This window comes from Lagenorhynchus albirostris, chromosome 3 (genome assembly GCF_949774975.1).
Source record: "Lagenorhynchus albirostris chromosome 3, mLagAlb1.1, whole genome shotgun sequence".
NCBI classification, from domain to species: Eukaryota; Metazoa; Chordata; class Mammalia; order Artiodactyla; family Delphinidae; genus Lagenorhynchus; species Lagenorhynchus albirostris.
In genome coordinates this window covers 51,225,534-51,242,060 of record NC_083097.1, presented here as the reverse complement: position 1 = coordinate 51,242,060, position 16,527 = coordinate 51,225,534, and the positions used below count along the sequence as shown (strand labels likewise).

At 34.7% G+C, this 16,527-nt stretch overlaps 1 protein-coding gene across 3 annotated transcripts in view; it reads right to left on the bottom strand.

The window, feature by feature from the left end:
- Window positions 1–16,527, bottom strand: part of CWC27 (CWC27 spliceosome associated cyclophilin) — a 238,668-nt gene that overhangs the window by 216,252 nt on the left and 5,889 nt on the right. For all 3 annotated transcript variants that reach the window (XR_009539487.1, XM_060143006.1, XM_060143007.1), the window contains exons 2-4: window positions 12,881–12,977; window positions 3,535–3,647; window positions 1,172–1,315 (exon numbers count right to left, since the gene is read on the bottom strand). Coding sequence is in view for 2 of the 3 variants with exons in the window: in XM_060143006.1 (XP_059998989.1) it covers window positions 1,172–1,315; window positions 3,535–3,647; window positions 12,881–12,977 (354 nt within the window). In the remaining variant the exon portion in view is untranslated. The remainder of the gene's footprint in view (window positions 1–1,171; window positions 1,316–3,534; window positions 3,648–12,880; window positions 12,978–16,527) is intronic.

Below are 16,527 nucleotides of genomic sequence, written 5' to 3'. Positions count from 1 at the left end.
GAGTGACTCAAATGCACCAATGCATATTTCTTAATCCACGTTAAGTATTAAGCAACAATACTGTATTGAATGTTTTTGGCATGACTCCTCTTATTCAACATTTCTAAAAAGTTCTAAAATAATACCAGTTTTCCAGTTGTGCTAAGTGTGTTCTTTCCCTTTTCATCTTTTGTCTAAGATGTGGGAAACCATTCTTGTTGAACCAGCAGAGGGAGCTGACGCACTAGTGATGTCTAACACACCTAAGACTTAATAAAACTATCTGGGAAAATACTGGAATATTTATGAAAAGGGAGAAGCATGAGAAAAAAAAATCTTCAGAATCCTTTTAAAGAAAACTATTGAAAATTCTATGGAAATGATAATCTCTGATATGATGTTAAATGTAAGCAGGATTAAATAGGTATTGTTCAAAGTAATATTTCAGGTAAAAAGTTTCAATGTTGGGACTTCCCTGATGGAGCAGTGGTTAAGAATCCACTTGCTAATGCAGGGGACATGGGTTCGATCCCGGGTCCAGGAAGATCCCACATGTGGGGCAACTAAGCCTATGTGCCCCAACTACTGAGCCTGTGCTCTAGAACCCGCGAGCCACAACTACTGAAGCCCGCGTGCTTACAGCCCGTGCTCCACAACAAGAGAAGCCACCGCAATGAGTAGCCCGCACACTGCAACGAAGAGTAGCCCCCGCTCGCTGCAACTAGAGAAAGCCCAGGCACAGCAGTGAAGACCCAACGCAGCCAAAAAATAAATAAATTTATTTTAAAAAAAAAGTTTTAATGTTAACACAAGTTCCACTTTAAACTGAAGGGAATTCATCATTAACAAGATAAACTTTAAACTACTAAATGTTACTACCTAGGTGTCTTTCCAAAAATTTTAAAACAGTAGCAGCTGATAAATAGATAAATAAAATAAAACAGTAGCAGTTAATAATACCATTAATACAATTTTAGAAAACAGAAAAATTTAAAGTTAAAACCAATGACTTGTTTGAAAAACACACACAAAAATTCAGGTGGTTCCTCATAGTTTATTATAACAGGAATATACAGTATTCCATCATTTTTAGAAATAATAAATAAATATCCTAGGGAATATTTTTATGAAGGCAGCTCTTAGATAAGTTGATCATATATATCATAGAAGCTTAAGATAACTGGATACGAACCTTTCCAAAGATGGTGTGCTTATTGTTAAGTTCATCTGCTCGACCCAGTGTAAAGAAAAACTGACTGCCATTATCATGAGGACCAGCATTTGCCATGGCAACCAGTCCTCTCCGATTAAAACGCAACCGTGAGTGGAATTCATCCTGAAGCATTAAAAAAAAAAGATTTAGTGAATGTCCTCAGTTATAAGGCCCTTCATATTTCAGCTAACAAGCAAGGTCCCATACAACTTCTAACCAAAAATGCTGAAGTTTTATTTAGCTGATTTTCACATATAATCAAATCCAATATCTACAGTTCCTGCAATTCTATTAAACTTCACTAGCCTGTAAGTATCTTCTAAATATACTCAGCCACAAATTTAGCCTGTTTTGTGGAAAGCTTACTACTTACACAGAGGAAGGGTACTCAAGGGGAATGGATTTCTGAGTCATTTCCCTATTCTTCTCATCTCTCAAAGCCATCTAAGCATTTAGAACCTTCTATTTTTTTTTCTCCAGGATAACTACTTTTGAATCATTACAGAGTCTTCAACTATTCCCTTCCTGACCCCATTCTAAATGTCATGAAACAATTGTTTTCTTCTTATTTTTTAATTCAAGGAATCTAGTATGATTATGTTATGTGCTTCACTGTGTTTTTTAAAGTCCTAAGTTGAATCATCTCTGAACTGGCACTGGTCCCATTTGACAGTTTTCAAAAGAGCAGAAGCAAGCCATTCTAAGGTGATTTTCTTGCTAGGGCAGGATTACATAACATATACATTAGTCTCTTAGTTAATAGAAGACCTGATACTAGACTCATTTATAATATAGGCATGTTATGTAATCAATGTTTTTCAGAAAGGAAGTTCTGTTTCCTTAATAAATTCGTCTCAAGGGATTTGAACTCAAAGGATCATAACTCTGGATACTGTATTAAAAATGACCTAATTGAAAAACTTACTAAGATATCTGTATCATTTGAATATAATAAGCAAAAATCTCAATTTAGAAAGGAACTGTCACAAAGAGCTATTCTGTTAAACCAAATAATAGAATAAAGGAATGCTTCCTACCAGATGGAGGCTCTAAAATAATGAGATATCTCAATTTTGTAAAATATAAAATAGTCTAACAGTGACATTTGAGACTCTTTTATAACCATTTCACATGCTCTAAGGCCACTATCATATGAAAATTAAAGCAAACAGTTAAAGTATTTTTCTCAAGAATCATACAGTAACCCAGTATAAAATTAAAGGAAATTCCAGATACTCTATCTTACTAGTATAAATTTGAAGTTTTTAAAAATTCACATATTTTAAGAGCTATTGATGCTTACTCATTAAAAGAACATAATATTGATACCATCAGATTAATAAATAACCCTGCTTTTAGCTTTTACTTGAACCCCCTGCTATCCTTTATATCTTAATTATGACATTAACTTTTTTCTTTTTAGATCTATGTTGGCAGTTAACAAAACACTGACCTATTCTTGATTAAAACCCACAGCTCTTCTAACTTTTATGTTGCTTCTTCCTTCTGTTTCCCCTTCTGATTTCTTGTTACAGCATGCATTTTGTGCTACAGAGGTCTATTGTGTACAATTTAAAATGAATTCTGCTATGGACTGAATTGTGTCCTCTCATAGTTCATATGTTGAAGCGCTAACCTACAATGTGACTGTACTGGAGATAGGGCCCATAAGAAGATGAAAAAGGTTAAATGACTTCACAAGAGTGAAGTCCTAATCCAGTAGGGCTGGTGCCCTTAATAGAAGAGGAAGAAACACTAGGACGTTCTCTCTCCACCATGTGAAGACACAGCAAGAAGGCAGCCATTTGTAAGCCAGGAAGAGAAGCTTCACAGAACTGTATGCTAGCACCTTGATCTTGGACTTCCTAGCCTCCAGAACTGTGAGAAATAAATTCCTATTGTTTAAACCACCCAGTCAGAGGTATTTTGTTATAGCAGTTCAAGCAGATTAATATAAATTCTATACAGTGTTAAATAAAATGTTTTAAAATAGGATGGCATATGCAATGTTCTAGAAATGTTTTACACATACAAAGTTGCCGAGATCAGATACAGTCAGATATCGGGAAATCTGTTATATAGTCTTTTTTTCTGACTCACATTTTCCTCACTACCACCTTTAGCTCCATCTGGATTCAATCTAGCGTAAAACGTTGTGACAAGACAACTTAGAAAGAATGCTTGATGGGGTAAGTGCTGCTCTTATTCTGTATAATCCTAAATATATGATAGACCCGATTTTGTGCGCTAATGTAAAATGCATTTTCTTCTATGGGGGACAATCATTTTTAATTAAGCAATCCAAGCTGACTTGAAAATAGATAAAAAATATTCAGTCTCACCTTGAATGGGGCTCCATAGATAGACTCTCCACCAGTCCCTGTACCAGTAGGATCTCCCCCTTGGACTATAAAACCAGGTACAACTCTATGAAATATGGTGTTGTCATAATATGCTGGAAGAAAATAAAAAGAATTTATCATTCTTTTTCTGATTTTTCATTGTTAGTGTAAAGAACTGCAACAGATTTCTGTATGTTAATCTTGTATCCTGCTACCTTGCTAAAATTGTTTATCAGTTCTAATAGTTTTTGTGTGGTGTCTAAGTTTTCTACATAGAGTATCATATCATCTTCATATAATGACAATTTTACCTCTTCCCTTCCAATTTGGATACCTTTTATTGCTTTTTCTTGTCTGACTGCTATGGCTAGGACTTCCAATACTATGTTGAACAGAAGTGGTGAGAGTGGGCATCCTTGTCTGGTTCCAGATTTTGGCAAGAAAGCTTTCAGTTTTTCACCACTGAGTATTATGTTGGCTGTGGGTTTGTCATAAATAGCGTTTATTATGGTGAGATATGTTTACTTCATACCCACTTTGGTGAGAGTTTTTATCATGAATGGATGCTGAATTTTATCAAATGCTTTTTCTGCATTTATTGAGATGATCATGTGGTTTTTGTTTTTTCTTTTGTTGACAAAACAATCCCTTTTAAAATCACATAAAAAAATAAAATATGTAGGAATAAACCTGACCAAGGAGGTGAAAGACCTATATGCTGAGAACTATGAAACATTGATAAAGGAAACTGAAAATGATTCAAGGAAATGGAAAGATATCCCATGCTCTTAGACTGGAACAATTAATATTGTTAAAATGACCATACTACCCAAAGCAATCTACATATTTAATGTGATCCCTATAAATTACCTATGACATTTTTCATGGAACTAGATCTAATAATCCTAAAATTTATATGGAACCACAAAAGACCCAGAATTGCCAAGCAATCCTGAGGAAAAAGAACAAGGGTGGAGGCATAACTCTCCAAGACTTCAGACAATACTACAGAACCACAGCAATCAAAACACTGTGGTATTGACCCCAAAACAGATATATGGATCAAGAGAAAGGAATAGAGGGCACACACCTATGGTCAATTGATCTTCAACAAAGGAGGCAAAAATACACAACAGAGAAAAGACAGTCTCTTCAACAAGTGGTATTGGGAAAGTTGGACAGCTGCATGTAAATCAATGAACTTAGAACACTCCCTCACACCAAACACAAATACAAACTCAAAATGGCTTAAAGACTTAAATGGAAGACATGACACCATAAGACTCCTGATAGAGAACATAAGCAAAACATTCTCTGACATAAATCATAGCAATGCGTTCTTAGGTCAGTCTCCCAAAACAAAAGAAATAAAAGCAAAAGTAAACAAATGGGACCTAATCAAACTTACAAGCTTTTGCACAGCAAAGAAAACCATATACAAAGTGAAAAGACAATCTACAGAATGGGAGAAATTATTTGCAAAACATGAGACTGACAGGGATTAATATCAACAATATACAAACAGCTCAATATAAACAAAGAAACAACCCAATCAAAAATGGGCAGAAGATGTAAATAGACATTTCTCCAAAGAAGACATACAGATGGCTAACAGGCACATAAAAAGTTGCTCAACATCACTAATAATCAGAGAAATGCAAATCAAAACTATAATGAGGTATCACCTCACACCAGTCAGAATGGCCATCATGTAAAAGTCTACAAATAATAAATGCTGAAGAGGTGTGGAAAAAAGGGAACCCTCCTACACTGTTGGTGGGAATGTAAATTGGTGCAGCCACTATGGAGAACAGTATGGAGGTTCCTTAAAATAACTTAAAATAGAGTTACCATATGATCCAGCAATCCCACTCCTGGGCATATATCCAGAAAAGACAAAAACTGAAATTTGAAAAGATACATGCACCCCATTGTTCATACGGCATTATTTACAATAGCCAAGACATGGAAGCAACCTAAGTGTCCATCAACAGCTGAACGGATAAAGAAGATGTGGTGTAATATATATATATATATATATGTATATATGTATATATTACTTAGCCATAAAAAGGAATGAAATAATACCATTGGCAGCAACATGAATGGACTATAGATTATCATATAAAGTGAAGTAAGTCAGAGAAAGACAAATATCATATGATATCACTTATATGTGGAATCTAAAAAATGATACAAATGAACTTAATTACAAAACAGAAAGAGACTCACAGACATAGAAAACATGGAAAACAAATTTACGGTTACCAAAGGGGAAAGGGGTGGGGAGGGATAAAACAGGAGTTTGGGATTAACAGATACACACTACTATATATATAAAATAGATAAACAACAAGGACCAATGTATAGCACAGAAAACTATATCTTGCAATAACCTATAATGGAAAAAAATCTGAGAGAGAATATCTATCTACCTATATCTATATATATATCTTAATTACTTTGTTGTACACCTGAAACTAATACAACATTGTAAATCAACCATACTTTAATAAAAGAAAAATTTATCAATGTCTAAAACTAAGTGTATCTATAGTTATCAGAGTAAATACAACTAGTCACAAGATTTTTTCCCCCAGAATGTTAAATAGGCTCCTAAACCAAAATCTTTTCTTCTGTATTATAAAATATCTACTCAAGGGGTTTCCCTGGTGGCGCAGTGGTTGAGAGTCCGCCTGCCGATGCAGGGGACGCAGGTTCGTGCCCCAGTCCGGGAAGATCCCACATGCCGCAGAGCGGCTGGGCCCGTGAGCCATGGCTGCTGAGCCTGTGCGTCCGGAGCCTGTGCTCCGCAATGGGAGAGGCCACAACAATGAGAGGCCCGCGTACTGCAAAAAAAAAAAAAAAAAACTATTCAAAACGGAACAATTTCTATAGAAACCATGGTAGTGGTTGTTTCGTATCTACTTTCAGGATTCTCTTAAACTCCGGATTACAGTTTTCAAAATAAAAATTGGAGAGTTTTGGTATAGATCTGTGGTTCTCAACTGCGGTGAGGAGAAGCAGCATTTTTCTCCCTAGGGGACACTTGTCAATGCCTAGAAATATTTGGTTTTCACACATGGGAGATGTTACTGGCATCTAGTAGGTAGAGGCCAGGGATACTGGTAAACATCCTACAAAGCACAGGAAGCCCCTACAACAAAGAATTACTGGCTCAAAATGTCAACAGTCCTGGAGATTGAGAAACCCTCATAGAGATAAATACCTTACTTCCTAATTCTTCCTCTTCTCCCCATAGAAAATTAACTTATATAAACAACATACAAACCCAAAATATATCAAAATTACTCACTGATTATAGGTCTAGCACCATCAATGCACCACCCTCAAGAAATTTTCAATAAATAAATTAACACAATACATGAGTCCAATTAGACTCTCAGTAAGTTTGCTAAATGAAGAAAATTACTTACATTTATATATAAATATATTAATGGGAAGCTATAAACATACAAGAGAGATCATATATGATCTCCTAATTGATTGAGCTGGATTCAGTTATTGAGCATAGTCATAATTTAATCACATGCTGAGGAATGCAAAGCAAAGAGATGGAAAGAACATAGTTCACTAAAGTCTTTACTGAGCTGGAGAACTTCTGGACACCAGATTTCTTACCAAAGAGGATGATAAATGTCTTCATTAATTAAATAATTTTGAGTTGAGTCTTCTATTACTTGAAACTGAACCAACCCAACTCATTCAATGACAGATACTTATCAAGTGCCTACTGTGGGCCAGACACTGTAATGATACAATTACTGACATAATTCATAAAACACCAATTGCATGAGTACTTTGTGATACTTTATTAGTCAAAACATGACTATGGTTTATCATAATTCATGAAGTACTATAATACTGTGGCTTGCAGGCACCCTCATAATTATTTACATTTGCAAGCTATAACTGGAAGTAAAATCCACATTTTAAAAAATGTAATCTGTAATCTAACAACTGTATCCAGTTCATAGGATGGATTGGAAGAAGAGAAAGGAAGATTAATGGAGTTTTTTCAATCGCTTCTCCCAGTGAAGAGCTGTTAGGCTATGTTCACAAGAACTCCCCAGTACAGACAAGTTCTCCTTGGTTACAAACCAGAAACTAAAAATCAAGAAGTCTACAAGTATTTCTCCTGTATCCCTAAGTAACCATTTACTCTGATTAAAAATGTATATAGCAGTCAGGAATTCTGAGCCTTGCCTCTTGTTAGCTATGCAATCTTAAACTCAATTTTCTTTCTTTTTTTTTCTCTTTTTTTTCCTCTCTCTTTTTTTAAATTGAGATATAATTGACACATAACATTACACTAGTTTCAGATGTACCATAGTGATTCAATATTTGTATATATTGTGAAATGTTCACGGACAATAAAGCTAGTTAACATTCATCACCATACATGGTTACAAAATTATTTTTCTTGTGATGAGAACTTTTAAGATCTACTGTCTTAGCAACTTCCAAATATGCAATACAGTATTATTAACTACAGTCATCATACTGCACATGTAATTTTCTCATTATAAAACTAATAATATAAATTCACTCACAGTGCTGTTCTGAAGATTAAATAAGATAATGTGGAGGCAACCTATAAATTTTCAAGGTCAAAACAAATGTGAGGTCAGACTTTAATATTTTCACTTAAATTCTACAAATCCATACTCAAATTTGAATACTTACCTGAGTCTGTATCAAAAACTAAAAATAATCCTTTATGCCCATAATATGCAATCAACAGTTTTTTTATTATTTTTTTAATTTTATTTATTTTTTTATACAGCAGGTTCTTATTAGTCATCAGTGTATACATGTCATTCCCAATCTCCCAATTCATCACACCACCAGCACCACCCACCACTGCTTTCCCCCGCTTGGTGTCCATACGTTTGTTCTCTACATCTGTGTCTCAATTTCTGCCCTGCAAACGGGTTCATCTGTACCATTTTTCTAGGTTCCACATATATGCGTTAATATGCGATATTTGTTTTTCTCTTTCTGACTTACTTTGCTATGACAGTCTCTGTGACAGATTCATCCACATCTCTACACATGACCCAATTTCGTTCCTTTTTATGGCTGAGTAATATTCCATTGTATATATGTACCACATCTTCTTTACCCATGCATCTGTCGATGGGCATTTAGGTTGCTTCCATGACCTAGCTATTGTAAATAGTGCATGCAATCAACAGTTTTTGAGCACATGATCAGATTTACTTTTTCAAAGGATCACTTAAACTCCATAATGAAGAACTGATTGGAAGTAACAAGGTTGAGAGAGAGAGAGAGAGAGAGCAACTGTTGTCCTAAGAGTCAAGACCTGACTATGGCTTATTTTGAGGCACAGATTCAAGAATTCTCTAGGAAGCAGGATCTATAAGGCTCAGAGATCTATTAGATATGAGGGAAGGGGGACATGAAAGAGGTCTTTATTACTTGTGCTTTCAAATTTTAAAATTACCCATCTTATTTCTTTTTCCTATTTCCTATTAAGTATTTCAGTGATGTTGGATTTTAGCTTTAAGCTTTCCTTTATTTTCCTAATTATATTCTTGTTGGATAAATGAAATTATTATACTACTACATATATTGAGTAGAAATTTTCTATAATTTCTCTACACCTTAAATTTTGTACTCTATTGTGCCTAGAATTGCAAATTTCCAAATAATTTCCATATCCATTATTTCCAGTTCCTTGTAATTTATTAATAATCACTGTTGAACTATGCATTTATACTTACAGCTTACCATGTGCTTAAAAGATCTTCCTGCTTGCAATAATGTTTGACGTCCTTCTTAAATGCTTATGTATCATTCCCGTAAGTATTTTGAAGGGGTTTTATTATCTCATTATGTGTGTTCAAAATATCCTCCTGAATTTTTCCAGTATTGAAAAAAAGAAATTTACATGTACCTCAAATAGGAAATGAAGTTTCTATTCGGATGCTGTGAGTCTGCTATTTGTCATTATGTTTTTTATTTCTGGCTGTACAATGTATGGGTATCATGACATATTTTGACTAATTATATTTCTGCCCAAGTATTAATACACACAGGAATATATATTTGCATTTTAAAATCATATATATCTGGTTCTTCTTCTAGAATTTTGTTTTGTGTTTAATTTTGTAAATATTATCATTAATAACTTTTTATTTAAATCTCCTTTGTGAGCTCTCTATTTTAGCCTCTTGGGTTTTTTTAAACGAACATTTTAGTTTTGTAAGATATTTCTTTAAATCTCTTACCATATACTTACGTTTGTAACTTCTAAAAAATTATTAAAACTCTTGTTAAAGGAGGAAGGGGATAAAAGATAACTGATGAAGCACGGACATTCAGGAGACAGGGCTGAGGTAAAATTTCACAGGAGTTAATAGTCACATAAAGTATAAAAATTTGGATTTTCTTATCTACTTCTCTTTCTGTTCCCCACTTTGTTTTTCAGACCTAAAATTCTTCTCCTTCCTCATTCTTCAGAAGAACTAACAAAATTTTCAAAGATAACAAGCTTCCCTTTCCTTCTCTTCTTTTTTAACCTACTTTTTAAACTTAAAATTTTTTAAAATTTTCACTCATTTTTAAATGTTTACCTATCTATCCTACAAAGACCTGAAATCCAAGGTTAAGTCTGTGTAACTGTAAATGTTTTGTTTTCATAAAAACTAAAAACTCCCCCCAGACACAGAAAGACAAATACTGTATATTCCTACTTATATGTGGAATCTAAAGAAGTTCAACTCATAGAAACAGAGAGTAGAATGGTGGTTGCCACAGGCTGGAGGTGATGGGGGAAATGGGAAGATGTTGGTCAAAAAGATACAGATTTTCAGTTATAAGATGAATAAGTTCTGGGGATCCAATGCACAGCATGGTGATCTTAGTTAATAATACTGTATTGTATACTAGAAATTTGTACATCTCATGTTCTCACCACATACACTCACACAAAAAGGTAACTATGTGAGGTGGCAGATATGTTACTTAACTTGATTGTGGTAATCATTTCACAATGTATACATATATTAAGTCATCACATTGTACACCTTTAAAAAAATCATGTTGTATAATCTAAATATATACAATTTCTGTCAATCATACCTCAGTAAAGCTGGAAAAAAAATACTAAGAATTTCCCTTTAACTGTGAACACCATTTTAGTTGAGAGCCATATCTGAGGCTGTGCTTCCACTTGCTCATTTTTATTTATTTGCTTTTTAATTTTGGAAATCATGTCCTTTTTTTAAAATATTGATATGACCATTACAAGATCTAGAAATATCATCATTTGTTTAAATAATACAATCAGAGAATTAAAATGAGGTTCTCTGAATTAAAATTTTAAAACCTTGACTTTATTCATTTAGGAGCTTTATTTAAATTAGTTTTCTCAGGCTTCTTGTTAGCCTTTGCAATAATAATTCTATTTCTCACCTATTCAATTAAAAGAATTGTTCTAATTATTTTTTCTTATTATTTTTCTATTCTTTTTTCTTTCTTATTGTATTCTCATAAATAGGGAAATAATTTTTTAATGTTGTAATTGTTTCATTATCACCTAACTTAAGAACCTTATTTCTTCTTTCATTGTTATATTATATCCAGATGTTTTCTGTTTCTTCCATTCACCTGGTCATGGATTATAATTTACCATTTATTCTTTGTAATGTTTTTGTACTTTCACTCTTCTGTAAAATTTGAGCTTTTGATTCTTCAAAACTTCTTTCCAGAAACAAGTCTTACTTTTCAGTGTCTACTGTGTTTCTCGGCTCTGTTGACAGTTATTTGAGGCTTCTCTGACTGAACTACCTGTCTGATTCAATTTCCTTCCTGCCTGCCATAGCAATTATTAATAATGGTCTTTACAGATGTCTTCTTTTCTCTTTTTCTTTTTTGTCAGCTCGATTTATTTTTTGTTTTGGAGAGGCAGTTGTTTTTGTTTTGGTCTGGGTGGTTTTATTCCTTAAACCTTCCCCTGGTAATTTTGCTTGTTTAGTTATCTATTTGGAGAACTCTCACTGTACCATACTACTGGTTATTTTGTATTCTCTTTCACATCTTGCTTTTGACTCAAAGTGCTGTTTTCTGATACCTTGAACTTCATTACCCAAATCTAAGAGTTACTAGTGACATTGATAATACCATCACTGAAAGCTGGCTGGAAGGCTTTGTGGAGAAAGTAGAATTTTGAATAGACATTAAAAAGTGGTGGAATTCCCTGGCGGTCCAGTGGTTAGGACTCAAGTGCTTTCACTGCTGGGGCCCAGGGTTCAGTCCCTGGTGGGGGAACTAAGATCCTACAAGCCAGACCGTGTAGCCAAAAAGAAAAAAAAAAGTGACTTGAGTAGAAAAAGAAGAGAAGAGAAAGTATTCCAAAAAGGCGAGGGAGGATATGAGAAGATTCAGGATATGAAGGAGGTATGAGTGGAAATGGGAAAGAACTGCTCAGGAAATAAAGATAATAGTCAACTGAAACCATGTGGTTATATGCAATGAAAAATAAAATTGGAAAGCTAGGAAGCTAAGCTGCCTGAGGATTCAAATACCAGATGAATAAATGTGAGGGTAAAGAGGTCAAAGATGAGAAAATGCAAGACCAGGTAAAAGGCAATTACAATCACATTGGTGACAGTCAAGGCAGTCTGAGGAAGAAACTGGTAAATTTGGTTTTCATCAGTTTAGTTGTAGCTGACAGTAGAAGATTTGAGTAGAAAAGTCCACTAGGCAATTAGATATGTAAATTAGAGCTCAAAAGAGGAGAAATGGCTGGAATTCTATATTTGACAGTCACTTGGTTGGAAGTAACAATTGAAGAGTAAAGACAATAGAGAACTAAAGGCAATCTTAGGGAATACCCATATTTAGAAGATGAAAGAAAGAAGTGAAAACAGCCAAGGAGATCAAAAAAGATCAAAGTATTATTTGCTGAGATAAATATCTCTGTTAAAGACATAAAGATTAAAAAAAAAAAGATATAGAGATTTACTGGGGGGAAGGATTTTCATCTCCTCTCTCCATTTCCTGACACACAGCTCAAGATGGTATCATTTATATCAACTCCCAGCATCCATTACCACTATTTAACACCAGTCTTCAATGTTATGGAAAAATACACTGCAGTTTATTTTATTTTATTTTTATTTATTTTTGGCCACACCGTGCGGCATGTGAGATCTTAGTTCCCTGACCACGGACTGAACCCATGCCCCCTGCAGTGGAGGCACAGTCTTAACCACTGGACCACCAGGGAAGTCCCTGCAGTTTATTTTTAAATTAACAAAATTTCTCCTACAGAATAAAATTCAAGAATTATGATTACCTTCCAAACAAAGCTGAATGAAATTTCTGCAAGCTTTAGGAGCTTCTTTTGACCACAACTCTATGTCAATATCTCCAGCTGTAGTTTTCAATAAAACCTGTAGAAAGCATACAAAATCACTATGTTAATTATCATTTTGTTTAATTATGAGTTGATTCGTTGCTCAACTTAAAGTATTCACTACTGAATTTTCAATTTTAAAATAAAAATTAGAAACTTTGCTTGGTTTTTGTTATACTCAAAAAAGTTCAAATATTCAGTACAAGTCACTGTACATTTATACCTTTCAAATACCATTTTCAGAAATAATTTTGGCTTTAAGAAAAAATAGCATATGTTTTTGAATCACAGAAAAAACCTCATTCAAATAAAAATCAGTAATATAAACTTGTTTTAATTTAAAAGGTGTTCTACAGCATTTCTTCCAATAAAACTGGTGTAGCAAATTAAGAAATTAAAGAACAATCCCATGAAATTACAGCACTGTAGGACAATTTTACAATTACCTTTCAACATATAAACACTCTACCTTTTCATTCAAAATCACGCCATTCCTAACTTACAAAGGAACATTCTTAATCTAATTCTGGGTTGTATAATACTAAAATGGTGTGCCTTAAAATTACCATCTACGGTAAATGGAATCCTTTGATAGCCTTCTTTCCATAGCTCATGAAGGCAGTTACTCCTTGGTGCAACCAGCCATCTTGCAACAACCAAAATCCCTACTGAGCCCACAGGAGGAGACAGCTTATAACAGTCTTATTAATAACCACAAATAACCAAAAAGAACGGAAAGCTCTAAATTTGAACACTGTGGCACAGCTAGACTCCAACTTCTCTAGTATCACTCCCCGCACACACCCACCCCACAGTGTGCCAAAGTAGATCAGTGTCAATCTGTGATCAATGGTCAATGATATATGACCATCACCATCACTTTTGCTATAATTGCCTTTCAGTTTCTGTTTCAGAAGCTCAAATTAATTGCCATAATTTATGTAACATTGATGAATTTATTGTATCTTTTTGGGGTTTTACTGGCTACATAGTTCTCTTACAATTATGCTCCATGGGGGTGGAAGAGGTGAAAATATCTATACTGTGGTAGCTTTTAAAATGGTTCTTAACCCTTAAAGAAATATAAAAGAACTAAAAATGCAAATGTGCATGATTTTCTCAATCCATTACACTTCCTCTACAAAAAGAAGGGGACATTTGTTGAGCGCCTTCCAGGTGTTAGCTTCTGTGCCACTTTACATATCCTACCTCATTTAATCCTCACCTACAAGATAGGTATCATTACTCCTATTATACTTATGAAGAAACAGAGACTCAGATAAAGTAAATTTATCCAGGGTCTCATGGTGAACAATTTAAGTCAAAGGCTGTCTGCTGCAAAGCCCATACCTTTTCTATCTCACTGTACTGCCTCCACAAAGTTCACCATAAATTCCACACTATACTGGAAAAACAGTCCATCAAGCTCTAGGGCCCTGCCACATGTCACAAAATAAATCCCCAAGTTACTCTGGTCACAACTGATTTGAGTAGAGAAAAGTGCCTAAGTCAAAAGCATTCATATATTGGTTGGACATGAGAAAGGCCTTCTAACTTGGCTTGGCATGAAACAACGCCCAAAAGAGATTCTCCATATTGAATGGTGACACACCAATCCAAGTGGATTCTCATTCTCCTGGAAAATATACATGTGGGATGCAAAATGAGAGGCTGAGTAACTCCCTCTACCTCAGATTGTATTATCTAAAATAACACTGTGTAACACGATTTGATTTTCCACAAGGCCTGATATACATCCCAATCTTAGAAGTACAGTATACATAACAAATGTCCTTCCTACCTCATTATCCCCTTGTATACTTGAAATAAAGTTCTATTGTTAAAGAGAACCTAGACAAGTTTCCATATTTCCTATCCCCAGGCAACCACTAATCTACTCTCTGTCTCTATGGATTTGCCTATTAAACATTTCATATTCAAGCATACCTCTGAGATATTGCAGGTTTGGTTCCAGACCATTACAGTGAAATGAATATTGCAATAAAGTGAGTCACATAAAGTTTTTGGTTTCTCAGTGCATACAGAAGTTATGTTTACTCTATATTGTAGTCTATTAAGTATGCAACGGCATTATGTCTAAAAAAACAATGTGCAAACCTTAATTTTAAAATACTTTATTACTAAAAACTGCCAATCCTCATGTGAGCCTTTAGCAAGTCATAATCTTTTCCCTGGTGGAGGTTTTAAAATATTGCAAGAATTACCAAAATGTGACACAGAGACACAAAGTGAGCAAATGCTATTGGAAAAATGATGCCAAGAGACTTGCTCTTGTATGTATAAGTGAATCACTTTGCTGTATACCTGAAACTAACACAACGTTGTAAATCAACAATACTTCAATTAAAAAAAAAACTGAACAACCAATGGATCACTGAAGAAATCAAAGGAGAAATTAAAAAATACCTAGGGACAGAAATACCACACACCAAACCTTACGGGATGCAACAAAAGTGGAAGCAACCTAAATATCCATCGACAGAGGAATGGATAAAGAAGATGTGGTACATATATACAATGGAATATTACTCAGCCATAAAAAGGAACGAAATAGTGCCATTTGTAGAGACATGGGTGGACCTAGAGAGTGTCATACAGAGTGAAGAAAGTCAGAAAGAGAAAAACAAGTATCGTATAATATTGCTTACATGTGGAATCTAGAAAAATGGTAGAGATGAATGTATTTGCAAAGCAGAAATAGAGTCACAGATATAAAGAACAAACTTATGGTCACCAAGGTGGGGAGGAGTGGGTGGGATGAATCGGGAGACTGGGATTGACATATATACGCTACTATGTATAAAACAGATAACTAATGAGAACCTACTGTATAGCACAGGGAACTCTACTCAATGCTCTGTGGTAACCTAAATGGGAAGGAAATCTAAAAAAGAGTAGATATATGTATATATATAACTGATTCAGTTTGCTTCACAGCAGAAACTAACACAACATTGTAAAGCAACTACACTCCAATAAAAATTAATTTAAAAAAAAAGAAATACCACACACCAAAACTTATGGGATGCAACAAAAGTGTTCCTAAGAGGACTTCCCTGGTGGCACAGTGGTTGAGAGTCCGCCTGCCGATGCAGGGGACACAGGTTCGTGCCCCAGTCCGGGAAGATCCCACATGCTGCGGAGCGGCTGGGCCCGTGAGTCATGGCCGCTGAGCCTGCGCGTCTGGAGCCTGTGCTCGGCAACGGGAGAGGCCACAGCAGTGAGAGGCCCACGTAAAGCAAAAAAAAAAGTGTTTCTAAGAGAGAAGGTCATAGCAATACAGGCCAATCTCAAGAAACAAGAAAATCTAAAACAATCTAACTTTACACGTAAATGAACTAGAAAAAGAAGAACAAGTGAAGCCCAAAGTTAGTAGAAGGAAGGAAATAATAAAGATCAAAGTGTAATAAATGAAATAGAGACTAAAAAACAATAGAAAAGATCAATAAAACTAAGAGCTAGTTCTTTGAAAAGATAAACAAAACTCACAAACCTTTAGCCACACTCATGAAGAAAAAAAAAGAGAGGACTCCAATAAATAAAATCAGAAATGCAAGAGAAGTTAC